The sequence below is a fragment of the Ostrea edulis genome, chromosome 4 (genome assembly GCF_947568905.1).
Source record: "Ostrea edulis chromosome 4, xbOstEdul1.1, whole genome shotgun sequence".
Lineage (NCBI taxonomy): Eukaryota > Metazoa > Mollusca > Bivalvia > Ostreida > Ostreidae > Ostrea > Ostrea edulis.
In genome coordinates, this window is record NC_079167.1 from 3,433,108 (window position 1) to 3,455,048 (window position 21,941).

A 21,941-nucleotide genomic window follows, 5' to 3' on the forward strand; every position below is an offset into this window, starting at 1 on the left:
AGTGACAAATGATTGATCAAGATATGTCTTTGACACTCTATGCAATATAATGTTTGCAGAAATACGGTGTATTTTATGAGAAAAGCGATATCATATTCGGTGATACTGCGTTTGCTCCTCATCGGAGCCGATCCCTCATGATCCACAGTGACGACTCCTCGAGTGTGACGTTGTATACGGTGTGCGCGTTCACATGACGAAAAATACACTAGGAGTAAATATACACATATGCAGATTTAAGTAAATTTGCATCTGGTCTGAGTAGGTGCAGATTTACACCCAGGTGTATATTTGCACATATGTATATTTACTTTTGCATATATGCAATTGCGTTCACATGCTCAAATTTACACCCGGGTGCAGATTTTGCATATATGCAGAATTTGCATCCCGTGCGTAAATTAGGGCATGTGAACGGGGCTATTAAAGTGGCATCAACATGAATTTTGATAGATTGGAATTGACAGTATTTTTTTTTTTATAGAAGTAAAAATCTTTTATGAATAAGTGGATTTATAATATTTTTACACAGGATATATTTTATATTTATATAAATTCTAGCTCCCAAAATTGTGTTTGTCAATACGCTGATCATAGCCATGTGCAGAGGCGAGAACACCAAGATTTCTAAAACATTTAACATTTTGACGTTATATGTTAATGATAAATCAGTTTAGGGAGCAAGAATAACAAACAGGAAATTTTCTTTGTAAAAGTGTTTTTCCCCATAAAAGTGGTCAACTTTGTACCGTAGTTGAGTCATGACATGTAAACATAATCAGGGCTTGTGTTTTGTTTTGAAAATGAAAAGTTTAGATGTCTCAAATACATCTTTGCGTCAGGTTTTGAAATTTAGGTTTGTTACTATGTTTAATGTGAATCAATTGAATATCTAAATATTTGTACCAAAATCATGTGAATTCCCCTTTAAACAATAAAATGCAGAATTAATTCATGCTGTAAGTAGATGTGAGTCAGTGGGGGAGAGGAAGACATTTTGATGTTCATCCCTGTACAATCAGCTGTTTGTTTTAACAGTATCATAAGACAGCATCAGGACCTGGTTGATTATTTGTAACAACATCACATTAACAAGCTTGATATAGGATAACTTCACTAGAGGGATAGGTTTACTGCTGGACGAAGGCAAGATAAATGATTGGACATCATGGTAGGTCCATTCATCCTAGAACAGTATCCAGAATATTAAAATGTCATGGGACCTGCTGCAGAAGACCTTATAAAGGGTTACAACTTGAACCACATCACTGATGTTACAGAGTGCAGTGGGTCTGACAGAGGCTGATCAACGCCAAAACTAGATACGAGTCTTTTTGTATGATGAGTCCAGATTTGACATTAATAATGCGGACGACAGAGCTCGAGTTTACCGTTGTTTGTCCTTTAATATGATAGATTTGGTGGAGGTAGTGTCAGGGTCTTGGATGGGATTAACACAGCTCTCACAGACCTTTCGAACCTGAACTGCCAGATGTAGATGAAATTCTGCAGCCTGTTTTAGTACCATTAATGCAGCAGCATAGGCATGTCAATGGAATAATATTTCAGCAGGACAATGGCAAGATTGACTCGAAAGTTCCTTCAAATGAATGGCATCAATGTTCTTGATTGTCCCTGGACTTAAACCCAATTGAAGATTTATGGGATGGGCTAGATAGCTGTGTGTGCAGCCACCAGCCTCAGAATCCGCAAGCAATTGGAGGATGGGCTTTGTTGGAAGGGTGACAAAACATTCCACAAAGGACTATTCGATGTGTTGGTCAGTCAATGACATATTGCCTATGCCCCATTATCATGTGGAGTGTCTGTCAGTCAATGACACATTGCCTATGCACCATTATCATGCAGAGTGTCTGTCAGTCAATGACAGATTGCCTATGCCCCATTATCATGCAGAGTGTCTGTCAGTCAATGACAGATTGCCTATGCCCCATTATCATGCAGAGTGTCTGTCAGTCAATGACACATTGCCTATGCACCATTATCATGCAGAGTGTCTGTCAGTCAATGACAGATTGCCTATGCCCCATTATCATGCAGAGTGTCTGTCAGTCAATGACAGATTGCCTATGCCCCATTATCATGCAGAGTGTCTGTCAGTCAATGACACATTGCCTATGCACCATTATCATGCAGAGTGTCTGTCAGTCAATGACACATTGCCTATGCACCATTATCATGCAGAGTGTCTGTCAGTCAATGACACATTGCCTATGCACCATTATCATGCAGAGTGTCTGTCAGTCAATGACACATTGCCTATGCACCATTATCATGCAGAGTGTCTGTCAGTCAATGACAGATTGCCTATGGCAGTATGAACATTATCATGCAGAGTGTCTGTCAGTCAATGACACATTGCCTATGTGCCATTATCAATGCTATTGTTAGCATACTCAGTATTAGTGACCAAAACCACATTTTTGATGCACCCTTCTTGACTTCCAATTCACATATAGCCTCTCTGGGAATAACAATGGCATTTAAATAAAATCAATGGATATTAGACTTTTATCCATTGTCGCACGCCACGACTGAAATTTACGCTCCTCTTCCCTTTTACCCATGACTCTCTGCGTGACAATTTCTTCGTTTCTCATAAATATGCATGACGTGATTCGACCAATCGCTGAGCTTCCGAGCAAGGCTTAATCAGAGATTTAAACTGTTTATTGAATGCTGTTATATTACTCTGACCAATCAGAACGCTTGTTCTTCCACTAATAAACACAAAGTCATTGTGTACACGTGTGCTTAACATTGGCAGTTATGAAGGTGCATTTATGAGGATCATAATGATTTTTTTCTGTCACTAAGAACAGACGATGAGAAGTCTTTATACTACTGGGTGTTTCTAATGAATATTCAGAGACTAATGACGACGAGTGTTGTGTATTGGTAAGTATCCCCCCCCCCCCCCCCCTTTTTGGAACAAGTGGACATATATAAGAAATAAACCTCGAAACTGTTCAGATGTCATTGATCTGTAGGACTTTTGTTCACTATAATTTTGGTGCAAAAAGAACACGTTTTCATTGCCACATCCATTACAGCTGTTTTACTTCTATTGATAACGGATTACGTCATTCTCGTCATGTATATTTATGGGAAACAAAGAAATTGTCACGCAGAGAGCCACGGGTGAAAGGGAAGAGAAGCTTACATTTCAGCCGTGGCATACGACGATGGACTTTAATCATAAAGATTATATACCAGTGACAGATATTTATTATTGAATTAATGAATTGATAAATAGCACAGATAATTATCCACTATTGTACTTTTAAATTCTGTCAGTTTACGTATAGTATTACAGCATGTAGAATCTGATTTGTTACTTGTTTTTGAGAGAAATCTTCACATTAAGCAAGAAACTGCACCATGTGCTTAACAAGAAGCAATTTCTAATTTATAATAAGCTAATGTTTTAATTTCTATATTTAAGAAATAAATATTCGTATCAGTGGGGCAGTCACATGATTAAATCCTGTGCAGTCGAAAGGGCTTCTCAGTAGATTTGATCACATGCTGTATCACTTTATATCTCAGTGAAGTTTTCAGAAGGGTTACTCATTACTTACATATGCATTTGAAAAGAGCAGGCCATTTTAGAATTTGACATTAACTACCTGCCATACACCATGACCATTGATGCTGTATGTGACTCAGAAACAAAGTGAGAGTTTCTCAATCAAATAGATTTGTATGATATCAAATATTAGCTGAGTTAATAAATAAAATAAATTACTACTTTGTGAGTGGGGATTTCTGTCATCATTCTGAGAAAGCATTTTTGTACCAGATATGAATTTGAGATGGATGGTTAGGAGAAGAGTAAATTGGGCTCCATCGAGTTGAACAGGTTGAGGAATTTCGAATAGGATACAGATTTGAGTTTCATAACGAGGTGTAGATAATTGTGATGCTATGAATTTTCTATTGCAAAAATGCTGTGCTAGCCTTCCTTTCTAAGCTGCTGATATATTCTTATTGCACCCTGTTACACCCTTGCCATATGTTTTTTGTATCAATGTGCCTGCTTTGCTTCAAATTGGCATTCCCCCCCCCCCCCCCCCCCCCCCCCCCAACAACAACAACAAACTTGCAGTAACTTCTTTGGAAATATGAAACTATTTTCTTTTTGGGATATGTTTACATAACAAAGGAATACCATAATGCATACAGCCTCATCACTGCAGTGGAATATCCACTGTAGGTGTGAAATTGAATTAGATATGTTGAAACTGTTGTGACTATAACATTTATACAGAATGGACATAAAAACCGTGAAATTAAAACGACAGTATCTAGTGTATATACTGATCAAAAATAAGAAATGCATAGTACAATGTCATATTCATTTTAAGACATGGGTAATACGTAATAATTAATTTTATTGATAACACAAAAATGTGGTCTGGTGTTGTCCTGTTTTTGTCCAGTGACTTTCCGTAGATAAACTTGAGCATTTTCGACTTCTTCCACAACCACAGGGTTAATTTCAGCCAAACTTGCCACAAAGCATGATTGGGTATCTTAAGGAGATTCAAGTTTCTTCACATGAAGTGTCACACCCTTTTTGAAATAAAGATAATCAAGAATTACTAAAAAATAAATTATGGCATCTTTTGAAAATTTTCTTCTCAAGAACCACTGGGCCATTTCAAACATGGCACAAATGGGATTCAAGTTTGTTCAAATGAAGTGCCATACTTCTCCCAAAGGGGAGATATAGTCAAGAAAAGGCAAAAATAGGATGGGGGTCATTTAAAATCTTCTCACTGGGCCAGAAAAGTTCAAATCTACATGAAAGCTTCCAGACATAGTGTAGATTCAAGTTTGTTCAAATCATGGTCCTCAGGGGTAAGATGGGACTGCAATAGGGGATCAAAGTCTTATATGGGGATATATAGAAAAAATCTTCTCCAAAACAATAGGGCCATGATTACTCATATTGATATGCAAATATCCCCAGGTAGTTCAGATTCAAGTGTAATTGTTCAAATTGTGGTCCCCAGGGGTAGGGTGGAGCCAAAATAGGGGATCAGAGTTTTACATGGGAATATATAGGAAAAATCTCAACAATAACAGCAGGGCCATGAATTCTTACATTAAAATGCAAGCATCCCCAGGTAGTGCAGATTCAAGTTTGTCCAAATAATGACCCTGTGGGGTATGGTGGGACAGGGATAGACATCAACTTTTCTTTTACTTGCCCTTTGGGCAAGTAAACTCAAAGTTTTACTTGTCCGAATGAAAAACTTAGTTGTCTGAAATATTTGATAAGCCTGTCAACCAGTAACTCTCATTATCTCTCTCTGTCAATTAGTACGATCTACTAGAATGGGTCTTTGCTATAATCTGACAAGTTGGTAAAGAAATCAACAATATATGGAGTTGGACTTTACTTTCTATAAATATTTGATATTCATCAAGCTTAACACAATGAAGAGAGCATTTTAATTTTTATATGGGAGTGTAGAGGAAAAATCTTCTCAATAACAGCATGGCCATGAATACTCATTTTGATATGCAAGCATCTCCAGGTAATTCAGAAGTCATGACCCCTGATGGTAGGGTAGGGCCACAATAGGGGATCAAAGTTTTATATGGGAAATACATGTATTTGATATGAGTGAAATAGTCTTGAGAGGGACGTTAAACAATATACAACCGGTACCAAAATATTTTACTTTGTAACCTTGACCTTGGATTTTTATCTACTTTTAAGGAGGTACTCTACATCGTCATAATGACTGACTTTCTTTTAAAACATGGATGAAAATATAAATATCAGCAATATTTGTCTATTCATTAGAAAAATTCTCGCCTAGCTCAGTAGGTTAGAATGTCAACTGCTGAAATGTAGATTGCGTGTTCGAGTCCATGAGGGGTTTTAAATTTTCTCAGATTGCTTTCTACTAAAACTGCATTTTTTTTTACTAAATAAAGTAAATTTAAAGTTTTCAGTTTCAAAATATTGTTGTACATATCCTCCACTTTTCATCCATATCAAATTTCTCTGGTGTAGCACACCTCCTTAAGAAAAGCTATCCTAGGCAATATCTCCAGAACTGTTTAAGTTTGGGCTTTCATATTTTGTATATAGATTCCTTATGGCAAGACCTATTTATATTTCATACCTTGTATTATGGTTATGTTGTGACCCTTTTGGACTAGGTTGGGGCCAGAATTTGGGATCAAAAATTTTCACGGGAATAAAAATTGCATAAAATTTTAAAATTCACATCACCTGAATAACAGCGGGACCAAGGTTACTCAAGTGAGCAATGTGACCCAGGGGCCTCTTGTTTTTTTGCTAAACAGTGATAGGGTGCTGTTTAAAATGTAGGCTTTGAATTTGGCTTTGATATCCAGTGGTGATGTAATATTTTTAATCAAGGCACAAAGTGTTGTTCTGTCTGAGGGATTTATATCAAAGACAACCAAAAATCAAATGTTATCGTAACCAATGTTCAACTCATTCTTGTTAACATATACGCCTTTATACTGGTATTTGTATGGAGTAGGGAGAGATAATTTTTCTAAGTGATTTACAAACTTAATACAGTGTTACTAACAGTTTGAAAAAAATAACAATTTCATCTTTATAGTTGAGTCAGTTTAATTTATATCCTTCACTTAAAAAAAGAATGAAGAATTCATTCTCTCCACAGGGTTAGGTTTACTGTTAAGGTCAGGTGCAATAATAATTTAATAGTCTAGACCTGGTTCTAGAATGCAGTCAAGTTCTCAAACAATTACATGATAAGATAAAAAAAAAAAATTCCTATAATCGCTGTGGAATCATGCATAATTTAGTAGTTTTACTATTTCATGACACTGGAAACTTGTATTGCAAAAATAATATGGACTGCAGTTTGCAAAATTATAAGCACTCCACATAATGCAGATAAGTTGAGTAGACATGCAATATTGATCAAAAACCAAAGCTTTCATTTAATCCACAGGTATACCACATATTAATTATTACTAACACCTCAGACAACAGCACCGAATGTCAGCTTTAAATTTCTAATCATATTGCACAAGTTAAATAAAGCTAACATGGAGAACAGTGAAATTTATTCTTCCCATTCAATTGGCTTTTATCAAATAGACTTTAAAGTAAAATCCAAATAGTTTACATTTGATAATCCTACCATTTAAAGGTGGGGTATTCGGCTGGTGGATTTATTACAATTACTTATTGGCAGAAGTAACAGGGCTTTTGTGAGGAATTATGGGACTTTTACTAAATGTACCAAGACCATTCGATTTGTCAACACAAGGATCGAGCTAAACTGGGCATTGGCAACCATGCACCTGTGAAATATCTCCATGCTTTTTTTAACTTGTGATAGAATATGATAGCAAACCATTGATCTGTGTGGATATGGGACATTTTCACTTTTGACAGTTTTATAAACTTTCAACTTAAACAGAAATGGAAGCAGTGATTACTGTTGTTTTTAAAACTTTGGTAAGTGGCGAAACTTTTAAAAGCTGTGTGAGTCTTAGGAACCATTGTAAACATTAGATTTCCATCAGGTTAAAAATTTCTGCTTTGCTTGATTTGTGATGATTTAGTGCAGCATATTTTGAAATGCTAAAATCTATATGGATGCACATTATTTTCTAGTTCAGTGGACTGGTATAAACTTCATGAAAATTTTATTTATTATATTCAAACCCAAAAATTTTTGAAAGTTTTTCTTAGATTTGATGTGATTGCAAAAATTTAATGGAAGTTTGAAAGTAAACAACAAATTCATGTTGGAATTTGTAGCCTATACCTATAGGTGCCAATACAAACTTTGTTTTATGCACACACACTTCTCTAAAAAACCATGCATTTGTCTGCGAGATCACAGACCACTATATCTAACACATATTTAAAATCGTCAGCTTTATTTGCATAGATATATTTAGATAAGAAACCCATCAAGATTTACTGCCAGTCAGTGTTTGATTAAAGGTAGCTAACATGATCTGATCAAATCCTTCCTTTTTGACTCTTGTGACATATTCTTGGGGTCTCCTAGGAAATCATAGATTTATGTTAGCTTTCGGATCCTTGTGCAAGGAGACCAAACGTGTTGCTTCACCCTCTCACTCTTAGCACTTCATCTTTATAAGTGTTTCTGTACTGGTGACATTTTGACTTTTGAGAGCTTGATTTGAGTGTCTTTTGGGATAATGCATTCTATATCTTCGTCTTTTTATCTTTCTGTTTATTAAATTCTGCTTCTAAGAGGGTTATTGGCATTGTTTCTAGCTATTCTATTTGATCTCAACCACAACGTTTACTCCGAGTTTATGCTATGTTTCTATATATGGTATTGTTAAACAGTATTTTCCATTCAAACTATCATTGCACTCAGCTTTCGGTATACTGGAATAACTGTTTTTTAATGCTTTAATTTTTTTCCTTGAATTTTTGTTTCAAATTGATACAATATGCACCTATGCAATAGGTATTATCAAATTTTAAAAAGGTATGACTGCTTAAAATTTTTTGGTAAGTTTTGAATGTAAAAAATGCAGGGATTATAGGAGAAATGTAAAAGAAATGTTTTATTAACAGAGAGTTTGCCATGTTTTTTTTAAATCAAGGTTAGTTTTGAAAGGTGAAGGTCAGTGGGAATTTGAATTTGTCATCGCCATAATTGTGATACAGGGACTGTGAACGGAATGAGGTATAAGAGTCTGGATATATTTTGATTTGGGTGTGCTGTTTTAGAGGATTGAGTGGAAGGAGGTGTAGTCCAGCTAATCTGGATCTTTTGGTCTTGTGTAGCGATCTATACATCAGACTAGGGGACTGGGTAACCTGAGTTCCATTCTCAGTAGCAGCAAATTGCATCACTTTCTCTTTCTTATTGCAATTAATCCCTATTGAACAATTCAGTTGAGAGTTTTATTTTAGTACATGTTCTATTTCCTGATTTTTAAAAGAAAGTCAGTGCATGGAAACAAGTTTACATGTAAGGTAATACTTGTCAGTAAATCTCTACAATACATGATGAAGAACAATGCTGTACAGTACTGATTGAGATATTCTCTCTCTCTCTCTCTCTCTCTCTCTCTCTCTCTCTCTCTCTCTTTCTCTCTCTCTCTCCATATATAAAATCCAGAATATCTACACAAGTAGCAGAAGGTAAGTGTTTATGCTGTATATTTCATGTATATTCTGTGCATTTTGTTTGCAGGAGGACTTTCTGGCAACAGATGATTTATTTGTAGACTACTTCAATGCCTACCTGTCACTGCCTGTAAGTAACTAATAATGGCAATCAGTAACCTAATCAGGCCTGATCTTCAGTTCATTTCACACTGTTTAATGAGAAAGGCCAGCTTATTTAGCTCTCTGGCAAAACAATGTTTCTTATGGAATTTTAATGTAGCCTGCAGTTCGCAATAGGTATATTAATTAATCTATTTACATTATGTACAGGTAACATGTACATGAAAAGTAGTTTAGTCCAAGTTCAGCTTATGAATATTTCTTAAAGGAAAATGGATGTTCATGGGCAATTTAATTTCAAATCACATTAAAAGGAAGGGGGGGGGGGGTTCATGTTAATAGAGCATAAAATCTCTTGATAATGTGTTAGAAAATGTTCACTTTGATACTGAAATACATAGTACCAGTTTGGAACTCTCAAAGACATATGGATATGAAAGGTATTTCACGTAAACAACAGCCGTAGAAACTGTAGGACAGTAACTTTTGCAGATCTTGGGATTGTTCATCCCTTGTTTGAATATTGTATAATTAGTAATCAAACTCACTCCCACTGTGCTAGGTACTGATATAAAAATGAAAAGGTGACAGTCACAAAGTCCAAAATATAAATTGTTGTGTTTCCGCTAATATCCAAGTCAAAATTAGGGTAGGTCGGTAGGAAAGAATTTATTTTTCTCAAACTTTATTTTTTAAAAGAGCACACAAACATTGTAATTTTTCACTATTAATATGCTTTGAAATAAATTACTTCTGAAGTAATGTCAAGAAGTGTCACTCCGAAACAAAGTTTATTCTATAGTCTCTCAAACAATATGTTTAAATTTTTTTTTCTAGAATAGGGGTATAATTTCGTGCTGGTCGGGTTAGTGGAATTGCAGCAATTTTATTTTAGGTCTAATATAATTACCCGTAATCTATTATTCTAAAGAATAACACAACCAATGCACTTGTTGCTTTTTTTAAGTGGATTTGATTGGATTATATGGCATTAAGCCAGTTGCCAACTTCAAACGGCCAGATTAAGAAAAAAATGACGGAAAATATTTAAGGGGGCATATGGCTAACAACTGTTCATAAACTCCATCATTTGATATTTCTAAAAATCAAAGACAATCTCAAATATGAATTCATGACATGAAAGACATTAATGTTTATTAAAATATCACTCTCCCCCTCTCCTTTAACACTGGGTCAATAGACTGTATTTAGCTACCACAATTTACGGGACACCTTTGTTAGATATCCTAAATGAATTCTATGGAGCAATATTGATTTTATGCTTTGGGTTTTTAATTTTCACAAAATTATCTCTATTAAGCTTTGAATGTAACTGTTTGCTCTTGGCAATGGAAGCTGAAATGCTAAGAAAACATACACCTTTAAATGCAAGTGTGCACTTTTTGTGAGTTAATTGAAATAATTGCGATGTTTGTCCATTGTACTGAAGAACAAGATTGAGTGTTGCCATGACTTGAGTCTCATACTTTGATTGGAGGGGAAATTTATTTTAATTCAAAGTTGGTTACTTCATCATAAATCAGCCAGTGCAAATAAAATGCTTTAAGTTGACTGACAACTGAGTGACTGAAATTAAGATAATCAACATGTTCACTGTTTAGTAAAGAGGATCCAGAATTGAATTGGTATTCTACTGGAGAAAAAAAGAGCATGAAATACATTACCCCTTTCCATATAAACTTTGAAGAAACATCCTTCATAAAGTATGTGATATGAACTTGTGACTGTTGTAAGTATGTGATATGAACTTGTGACTGTTTAAGTATGTGACATGAACTTGTGACTGTTGTAAGTATGTGATATGAACTTGTGACTGTTTAAGTATGTGACATGAACTTGTGACTGTTGTAAGTATGTGACATGAACTTGTGACTGTTGTAAGTATGTGACATGAACTTGTCACTGTTGTAAGTATGTGACATGAACTTGTCACTGTTGTAAGGTAAAAATCTGTGATTGTCAATGATGTTCATGTGTTACAGACATTCCCAGCCCCCCTGTGTTTCAACAAGGACACAGGAGGCTTTGAGGTGGTCACTGATGCTAAGAAAGAGCTAGCAAAACAGATCAAAGCTGCCATCAGGTCCCAGAGGAGGACTCCTAAGATCTACAATGTTGTTAAACAACACAGCTTCTCCAACATCCCTCTCATTCCTATTGAGGAACCAGACGAACCAGAAAATCTGGAAATCAACACTAGCTTCACTGTCACTGTAAGTTGGGTCCCTCCTGTATTTTGTGGGGTAAAGCTTTGTGTCCCCAGCAAAAATTGGGGAACATTTTGGGTTTGTCCATCTGTCTGTCAGTCTGTCTGTCACATTTTTGTTTCCCCGACAGTCCTTAAGTGAAATTTCATACAATAACTCCCACGACTTTAAAAAGAACCCTATTGATTATGAGGTCATAAGGTCAAAGAGCAAGGTCAGAAATTCATAAATTGTGATTTTGAGATCAAAATGTGAAAGGTCAAGGTGACAATTCATATAAGGAATTAAATAGTACTAACCTTGGTCAGTGGATTATTATCACTTAACAATCTCTGGTTAATTAAGTTTTTGCTCACTTCTTCTTATTATTATTTCTAAGTCTTCCAAACAAGGAAATTAACTTTCAGGTTTTGCAAGAGGAATGCATGTCTGAAAACAATATGCAGTTTGTTTATTTTGCAGGAAGTGGGCTTTAATGTAATTTTCTTTTAGGGGTAGGGATTCAATTGGTGTTGGTTTAGGATACTTTTGTACTAGCATCCTGTTACAATTATTACCTTTTTGACAAGTTCTCACTGTATTTTAGACCCTCAACAAGGAACAGGGGATACACTGGATTAAGGAGGAGAGACTCCCAGCCTTTTTGGAGAGTGAGTACTACATGGAATACAGACTTGGCAGGCTTATCTCTCAGACGAAGGTTCAGGGGGACAAGGGGCAGTTTGTACTGATGTCTGTGGATTACAAGCCAAAGACCAAGATTCGCAGAAAAAAGTCTGTTGAGGAGGTACCCCAGATTGACCCAAAGGAGAAGATGGCAAAAGACATGTTTGTTTGCATGGGGGACACACCGACAACAGAAGCAAATGCTTGGTTCACAAGTGCTCAGATTACACAGACCTCAGAAACTACCTTCTCCACTTTAGCCAGACCAAAGAGTGCTGAGATTGTTAGGCGGCCCAATAGTGCCCGACCTGCCAGTGCTTACAGTGCATTGGAGGGGTACCACCGATCAGAGAGTGGCGTAGGGACGTCTATTAGAAGTTCTGTCTACAGTGGCCATCATTCCAAAACTTCATTAGACAATCTAGATGATGTTTATTCAAGCAAGTTATTTGCTGTGGATGGAAAGCCAATGATTCATAAACCATCTGAATCAGTGTTTAGCGTAACAGAGGATTATTCTAGTAAACAATTACGACCATTTAGTTCTACCATTTACACAAGTCCCAAAATTGATCCCATAGAAGTTGATGATGAATCAGGGTTTGAAGCAACAGACAGCGAATCTAATTCTTCCAGAGAACGACAGGATGATTTTGTAGATGATGAACCACCAGTACCTCAAGAGCTAGAAGCAGCATCTTCCCCTGAAGATAGTCAAAAAGGCATAGTGTTCAAAAACATAGATGACATAGGAGCAGCTGTTGTTCGAGCTGTGCTGACCAAATCTATAGCTCAGCTCAGCAATAGAGATGAAATGGAGGTGATGAAAGATCCAGATGTTGCAAAGAAGCTTCCGGAAACACAACACAGAGATCTGACTGTAGACATGCTTGATAGAGTTACTCTTGAAGAGAAGAAGGAAGAGGCAGAGGTGAAAGAGGAGGAGGAAGAGGAAGAAGAAGAAGATATAGAGAGGGAGGAAGAGGAGAGTGATAATGATTCTCTGCTTGATAGTGAAGAGGATTATGAGGAAAGTGATACATTCTTCAGGAAACACAAACATAAGACCTACTCTCTTAACAACAGGAAGGGAATAGAACAGTTCAAGACATTCCTCGAGGGCACTGCTGGCGAGAAGAACTGGAGACTGTGGATTGATATAGATAGGCTGGTGTGGATGAACAAGCAGGACAAAGTAGACCCACATGTCAAAAATATCCAGATGCAACAGTAAGTCTCTTGATATGAAATGTTCATCTTTCCCTGTTATGTGTGAGATTCTGTATTTGACTTCTTTTTCTTTATGCCTCCTGACAGATATTGGTTTAGTGAAAGTACCAGAAGATATTATATGCAGGAAATGTTTTGTACATGTTATATTTTCACACATTCACCCTTTTTCTGAAATTTGAAACATTCATTAATTTAAAGCAATAAAAACAGATTTAAACAAATTTAAAACTGGGCAAAATCATTTTTCATTGCTTATGGACAATAATAACATGGGACAAAAATTTTCTTCTTTACAATGTGTATTATAGGATTTCATTGTGTTCACATGATTTTCATATATACTCCATGTGTCACAGAGTATGAGTGGCATCAAAGCAACAGTAGGTGTGTGTGTATGTGTGTGTGTGTGTATATAAAGACCTTGCTTATAATTGTTATTTAAGTTATTAAATATAGTTTATATAAGTTGATTCTGTATCATAGCTATCGGATCTATATTTAGAATATGGCAGATCTCGTGTATCACGTGATCAAATAGACCAATCAGTATTAAGCTGTATAGCATCACTGCATCAGTTTTGAAGTTCTTCTGTGGCTAAACAAATTTCTTAGATTCCTTCGGAATATTATTCAAGGATTTATCACTTGTGCATATTTATTTGTGTTCATTGAACTTACGGTATATACACCAAACTGCGAATTTGAACCTCGACATGTGAATGTGAGCGTGGGTGTTGATACGGACACGCTCTATTTGCAGTTTCCTTCAGATTCTAGGATATTGTTTCTGTTTATATCGCTAATATTCAGTGTAACATTACTGTGATTAGTACCTTCGTTACAGTTAAACTTCGAATGTGAACAGTGACAGGCTAATGTGCGCATGCTTTGTTTAAATTGTCACGCTCCAGTTACCGAGTTTATTACAATCTTTATGTGATTACTGTGACTAAGCTACGCGTCATATCTTCTAAAATGCCAGGAAGGAAACGAAAACAAAACGCTACAACAGCGCCAGTTAGGCAGAGACAAGTCAGACCCCGTCACGAAAACAATTCGCGATGGAATTTGAACGAGCCTGAAAATTGGTCTACTTCAGAATTGTTTAATAAACTGAGAGAAGCCAATATAATCTTGCCATCAAATTTGAAGAAAGCTCAACTCGTGCAAATATTTAAGGACAATGTTCTGAATAAAGACAGAAGTGACTCAACGGACGATTCAAGGGAAATTCAGGTTCAGGACCGAGAGGTAAATGTTCAATATGGCGAATTGAATTTACTTCCGGCATCTTCAATCAACAATCCCGAGAACGAGGCTGGGCGGATGTCAACAAATGATCCATTCCTTAGGCACCAAGACGAGGCTGGGCGGAAGCAGGTAGAACTGTCAAATGCTGTCCAAAACATACAACGATCAGTTGAGCATCTCGCAAATGAGATTAGCACACTCAAGCGCCGCGGCGTTTCCAACCAGGACAATGAGCCCTCAGGATCAGGAAATTTCACAATTGACGCACCTACGCCAAGAATATCTTCCGACTCCGTCCCTCATATAGAAACGGTATCGTCAAATCTGCGAAACCAGATCATGCAAGGTGACCAAATTCCGACAGGCTGCCCCTCAAGCAGAAAAGAACCCAGTTATGATTCCTGCAATGCAAGAACTCGTACTATATTAGAGGAAGAAGCTGAAAGATTGTGTGAAAATTCTTTGAGTGAAAGCACAAAAAGCACATACAGACATGGTTATAAGATCTTTTGTCAATTTCTATCATCTATTGGAATAGCAGCAACCGACTACAAGCCAACACCCATTTCAGAACAAACTCTCATCCTATTTGTCACCCACTGCAACAAGGCATTAGGACTTGGATACAGCACTATCAAACTATATTTGGCTGCAGTTAGATTTTATTATGTCAAGGCAGGCATCCACAACCCAATGTCCTCTTCCTATATAGACTGCTGCGCAAAACTTCATATGGTTTTACGAGGGATTAAGAAACACAATCATCAAAAAGAGAGACGAAGACCAATTACATACAAAATTTTACTTCAAATTCATACCATCTTGCAAAGAGGAATGTATGGAAAATTTCTTGATTCTATGTTGAAGGCAGCATTTTCTCCGGCCTTCTTTGCGTTCCTTAGGTGTGGTGAATTCACAGTTAAAAATTTTAAACAAAACAACATTTTAAATATGGAAGATGTGATCAAGGACAGTGATGATAAGGGATTTACGCTTAAATTGAAGAGTTCCAAAACCGATCCATTCCGTAAAGGAATCCAAATTCGTGTATTCAAATCTGGCCAAGCTGTATGTCCATTTACATGTATGAACAAATATCTCGAAATGCGTAAAATTTGGAACAATGGATACAGATCATCAGCTTTATTCATTGACGATAGTGGCAACCCGTTAACAAGAAATTTCTTGGTGAACAAATTAAAATGTATCCTTCAAATGTTAGGTTACAATGACGAGCAGTACAATGGGCATTCCTTCAGGATTGGGGCAGCAACATCTGCTGCAGAAGGCCAAGTGCAGGACCATATGATTAAAACACTAGGACGGTGGAGTTCAGATTGTTATAATAGATATGTAAGAACTGATGATGACACTCTATCGCGAGCGCAACGAGCTATGTGCCACAACTGATGTTCTATAACTGTGATAGTACCAGTGAAAAAATTCGGAGACAGTGATCAAATGACATTTCATTCGTGTGTTTGCTATGTACGGATATATGATAATAATGTGACGCTTGTACCAGCTGTATATAATGTATGCTTCATCTTAAACCTTTAGACTAGTTGAAGCGCAAGTTGCGCTTTATGATGTACATATGTTATCTTTGTTTTGTACACAGTAACGATGTAGTTTTCATTAGAATAGTTAGTTTCACGTTTTTTTTTTATCAGATTAAGGTGGAGGTTTAGCAACGATATATTACTTCCTTTTGGGGCTCTCAGCTATTCCCAGTAGGTGCAGGCTTAACTGGCAATATCTTCGTTTGGGCATAACACATTGAAACAATTTCAATGTTCTACCCCAAAAGAAATAGTTTAGGAAACACAAACCATCAGCATTTTACACATGCATGTTTACATAGCTATAATGACCATTTACATATTACTGGGCCATCGGCCACTTAAAAATTACAGGGCCATCGGCCACTTACATATTACAGGGCCATCGGCCACTTACATATTACAGGGCCATCGGCCACTTATACTCAAGGCCATCGGCCTCTCACCATTACATGCATGGCCATCGGCTATGCTCTTAGCAAGCATTTCAGCTTAAGTTTTCAACTTGACTGATGTTGTTTTAATTTGAGATGTATGTTAGAGTTGATATCTATCTTGGATGTTAAAAATCATGCATGTGTTTTTGATGTATCTTGTTATTCTGTAATCCGCTGAGTAGTACCCAAAAGGCAAAGTTTGAATAAAATATAGTAACTTTTCATCTGTGTTATTTATATAAATTGTTATTTAAGTTATTAAATATAGTTTATATAAGTTGATTCTGTATCATAGCTATCGGATCTATATTTAGAATATGGCAGATCTCGTGTATCACGTGATCAAATAGACCAATCAGTATTAAGCTGTATAGCATCACTGCATCAGTTTTGAAGTTCTTCTGTGGCTAAACAAACCTCCATCCACCCCGCCACCACCTTAATCTGATCTTGGGTAAATTACTCAACAATTCATAGGGCATTACACATTGAAACAATCTCGGGCATAACACATTGAAACAATTTCAATGTGGGGCATAACACATTGAAACAATTTCAATGTTCTACCCCAAAAGAAATAGTTTAGGAAACACAAACCATCAGCATTTTACACATGCATGTTTACATAGCTATAATGACCATTTACATATTACTGGGCCATCGGCCACTTAAAAATTACAGGGCCATCGGCCACTTACATATTACAGGGCCATCGGCCACTTACATATTACAGGGCCATCGGCCACTTATACTCAAGGCCATCGGCCTCTCACCATTACATGCATGGCCATCGGCTATGCTCTTAGCAAGCATTTCAGCTTAAGTTTTCAACTTGACTGATGTTGTTTTAATTTGAGATGTATGTTAGAGTTGATATCTATCTTGGATGTTAAAAATCATGCATGTGTTTTTGATGTATCTTGTTATTCTGTAATCCGCTGAGTAGTACCCAAAAGGCAAAGTTTGAATAAAATATAGTAACTTTTCATCTGTGTTATTTATATAAATGGAAGGAACTAGAGGTGGTAGGACTGATAAATCAACAGACTGTCCTGATAAATAGATTTGGGTTTAAGCTCTGGTAAAAGTTGGTTTTAACTATTGATCCTGTCAAAAGCCAATCTGACCATGGTTCATCCCTTGCTAACAATTAAATGACTTTATTGATTTTAGTCAAAAGTGATTTATTATTGCAACTTGCTGAACTCTTCAAACAGGCCTTACGTTCGGGGGTACATAACAGATTGGATTTCAAGATAATGTTTATCCACAAAATTTTTGGAATTTGATGATTTCCTTTGATTGTATCAATAATGAAATGACAGCGCTGATTTTACATTCACCAATCATATTGTCCTCATTATAGCATTAGATAAGAATGATAAGTCTTTAGAATGTTAAACTGTACAAAGTACATGCTGTAAAATTGGAGACATGAATTCTCAAAATTCTTATGAATACAGTAAACACGCTTATAATAACAAACACTCTTATAACGAATTCACGCTTATTTCAAAGTGATAGTAATTCCCCTATGAGAGGAAAATAGCCAAAATTTCATTGGATATAACAAAGTTTGGTTATAATGAATTGTTTTTCACTGGCCATGAAGGTTTGCTATAACCATATTTTACTGTTCTGGAATTATGGGTTCAATACCCGACAAAATTATACCAGAAACCTTTTGAGAAATTGTGAAAATGATTGGTCTTTTAATTGAGGCTGCAGAAGCCAAGGTTCCATAGCACAAAGGCCATGTACAGTATCTTGGTGAATGTTTATTGGAAGTGTTTGAATTTGCCATCACTCTAAATAAATAGTGAAGTATGCTCTCAAATCTTACAGTTGATCACCTATATGATTCCTTAGGGGACTGAAGTCATGTAGGAGTGTTGCAGGGGCTGAATTTTCTTCACCTGCTCATTGGGTAGTACATGTAGTTGTCTGTCTTCTTGTGCTTCACTCACCTGTGGGTCAGAGCTGTTTTAGTTCTGTAATATAGTTTGTTTTAGAACAGTGTCTAGGTTCCTTACTCGAATCATGTCAAATCTAGCATGTATATTTATACACTGTCAAAAGCATCATTACATCAGGCTGATTATGTCTCCTATGTTTAGCATTCACTTTCTTGTCTGAGGTGTAAGAGTCCTTAGTAACAGCTACCCTGTTATCAACGGACTGTCTTATTATTGTCAATTAAAATCTAGACCTTTAAACGTTTATACAATATGCTCCATTTTAAACACCTGGAAGTCTGAACTTTTAAGGGTATATTTACTTATAGTATGGAATTCCTTACAAACATAAAAGTCGGTTACGTTGAGGAGAGATCCTGTTATTATTATTCACAGCATAACCAGTGTAATTTATCGTACAAAATGACAACCGTTATTCTTGCTCCAAAAGGAATCCATTAGTGGTGAAAGTCATATTAAGAGTTTGAAATTAGATTTTAATTGATGACTTTATGGTAAATGAGTGATTTTCATGTATCAAATCTAAATTGTTCCCAACACATGTATTGGTTCATGAAAGAGGTAAATGGGAAATTAGTTATAAACTTCCAAAGGTTTCATAGATTTCTGCATTACTTTTAAGAGTTATATATTACACATATGAGTCACATTTCCTAATTTTGAATATTAATATGAAATATATAATTTTGCCCCTTAATATGAAGGTAAAGTAACATCAATTTAATACATGTACAGCTAACTTACTTTTACAGGTTTCTGTCCTATATACGAGAGCAGTATCATAAGCAGGGTGCCCCATATGAACTTTCTTATGAACAGAAGCAAGAATTAGGACTTGTGGAGCCATCATCATGGAATTTAGAAAAACTTGGCAATATCCAGAACAAAATAGCAGAACCCCTTGTGTTATACTGGTATGCTTTTTGTTCCCCCCTTTGTCCTGTACTGTTATGTGTTAACTCCCTTGTCCTGTCTGTTATGTTATGTGTTAACTATCTTGTCCTGTACTGGTATGTTATGTGTTAACTATCTTGTTCTGTACTGTTATGTCATGTGTTAACTATCTTGTCCTGTACTGGTATGTTATGTGTTAACCCCCTTGTTCTGTACTGTTATGTGTTAACTCCCTTGTCCTGTCTGTTATGTTATGTGTTAACTATCTTGTCCTGTACTGGTATGTTATGTGTTAACTATCTTGTTCTGTACTGTTATGTCATGTGTTAACTATCTTGTCCTGTACTGGTATGTTATGTGTTAACCCCCTTGTTCTGTACTGTTATGTGTTAACTCCCTTGTCCTGTACTGGTATGTTATGTGTTAACTATCTTGTCCTGTACTGTTATGTTATGTGTTAACTCCCTTGTCCTGTACTGTTATGTTATGTGTTAACTCCCTTGTCCTGTACTGGTATGTTATATGTTAACCCCCTTGTTCTGTACTGTTATGTGTTAACTCCCTTGTCCTGTACTGGTATGTTATGTGTTAACTATCTTGTCCTGTACTGTTATGTTATGTGTTAACTCCCTTGTCCTGTACTGTTATGTGTTAACTCCCTTGTTCTGTACTGGTATGTTATGTGTTAACTATCTTGTTCTGTACTGTTATGTCATGTGTTAACTATCTTGTCCTGTACTGGTATGTTATGTGTTAACCCCCTTGTTCTGTACTGTTATGTGTTAACTCCCTTGTCCTGTACTGGTATGTTATGTGTTAACTATCTTGTCCTGTACTGTTATGTTATGTGTTAACTCCCTTGTCCTGTACTGTTATGTTATGTGTTAACTCCCTTGTCCTGTACTGGTATGTTATGTGTTAACCCCCTTGTTCTGTACTGTTATGTGTTAACTCCCTTGTCCTGTACTGGTATGTTATGTGTTAACTATCTTGTCCTGTACTGTTATGTTATGTGTTAACTCCCTTGTCCTGTACTGTTATGTGTTAACTCCCTTGTTCTGTACTGGTATGTTATGTGTTAACTATCTTGTTCTGTACTGTTATGTTATGTGTTAACTCCCTTGTCCTGTACTGGTATGTTATGTGTTAACCCCCTTGTTCTGTACTGTTATGTGTTAACTCCCTTGTTCTGTACTGTTATGTTATGTGTTCACTACCCTTGTCCTGTACTGTTATGTGTTAACTCCCTTGTACTGTACTGGTATGTTATGTGTTAACTCCCTTGTACTGTACTGTTATGTTATGTGTTAACTCCCTTGTTCTGTACTGTTATGTTATATGTTAACTATCTTGTTCTGTACTGTTATGTTATGTGTTAACTCCCTTGTTCTGTACTGTTATGTTATGTGTTAACCCCCTTGTTCTGTACTGTTATGTGTTAACTCCCTTGTTCTGTACTGTTATGTTATGTGTTCACTACCCTTGTCCTGTACTGTTATGTGTTAACTCCCTTGTACTGTACTGGTATGCTATGTGTTAACTCCCTTGTACTGTACTGTTATGTTATGTGTTAACTCCCTTGTTCTGTACTGTTATGTTATGTGTTAACTCCCTTGTCCTGTACTGTTATGTTATGTGTTAACTCCCTTGTTCTGTACTATTATGTTATGTGTTAACTATCTTGTCCTGTACTGTTATGCAATATGTTAACTCCCTTGTCCTGTACTGTTATGTTATGTGTTAACTCCCTTGTACTGTACTGTTATGTTATGTGTTAACTCCCTTGTCCTGTACTGTTATGTTATGTGTTAACTATCTTGTTCTGTACTGTTATGTGTTAACTCTCTTGTTCTGTACTGTTATGTTGTGTTAACTCCCTTGTTCTGTACTGTTATGTGTTAACTCCCTTGTTCTGTACTGTTATGTTATGTGTTAACTCCCTTGTCCTGTCTGTTATGTTATGTGTTAACTCCCTTGTCCTGTACTGTTATGTTATGTGTTAACTCCCTTGTTCTGTACTGTTATGTTATGTGTTAACTCCCTTGTCCTGTACTGTTATGTTATGTGTTTACTCCCTTGTCCTGTACTGTTATGTTATGTGTTAACTATCTTGTCCTGTACTGGTATGTTATGTGTTAACTATCTTGTTCTGTACTGTTATGTTATGTGTTAACTATCTTGTCCTGTACTGTTATGTTATGTGTTAACTATCTTGTCCTGTACTGTTATGTTATGTGTTAACTCCCTTGTTCTGTACTGTTATGTTATGTGTTAACTCCCTTGTCCTGTACTGTTATGTTATGTGTTTACTCCCTTGTTCTGTACTGTTATGTTATGTGTTAACTATCTTGTTCTGTACTGTTATGTTATGTGTTAACCCCCTTGTTCTGTACTGTTATGTTATGTGTTAACTCCCTTGTCCTGTC

At 36.3% G+C, this 21,941-nt stretch overlaps 2 protein-coding genes across 11 annotated transcripts in view; both read left to right on the plus strand.

The window, feature by feature from the left end:
- Positions 1–21,941, plus strand: part of LOC125670445 (regulator of G-protein signaling 22-like) — a 69,413-nt gene that overhangs the window by 32,134 nt on the left and 15,338 nt on the right. For 9 of the 10 annotated variants that reach the window (XR_008802150.1, XR_008802149.1, XM_056161648.1 and 6 more), the window contains 4 exons: positions 9,234–9,296; positions 11,272–11,502; positions 12,083–13,392; positions 19,374–19,535. Coding sequence is in view for 8 of the 10 variants with exons in the window: in XM_056161648.1 (XP_056017623.1) it covers positions 9,234–9,296; positions 11,272–11,502; positions 12,083–13,392; positions 19,374–19,535 (1,766 nt within the window). In the remaining 2 variants the exon portion in view is untranslated. Of the gene's footprint in view, positions 1–4,685; positions 7,505–9,233; positions 9,297–11,271; positions 11,503–12,082; positions 13,393–19,373; positions 19,536–21,941 lie in introns of those variants that run through there. The other variant, XM_056161649.1, reaches the window with a different exon arrangement.
- Positions 13,832–17,633, plus strand: LOC125664644 (uncharacterized). Its single transcript, XM_056161683.1, has one exon. It carries the CDS (start codon positions 14,371–14,373, stop codon positions 16,054–16,056), a length of 1,686 nt encoding a protein of 561 aa, XP_056017658.1. The 5' UTR covers positions 13,832–14,370; the 3' UTR covers positions 16,057–17,633.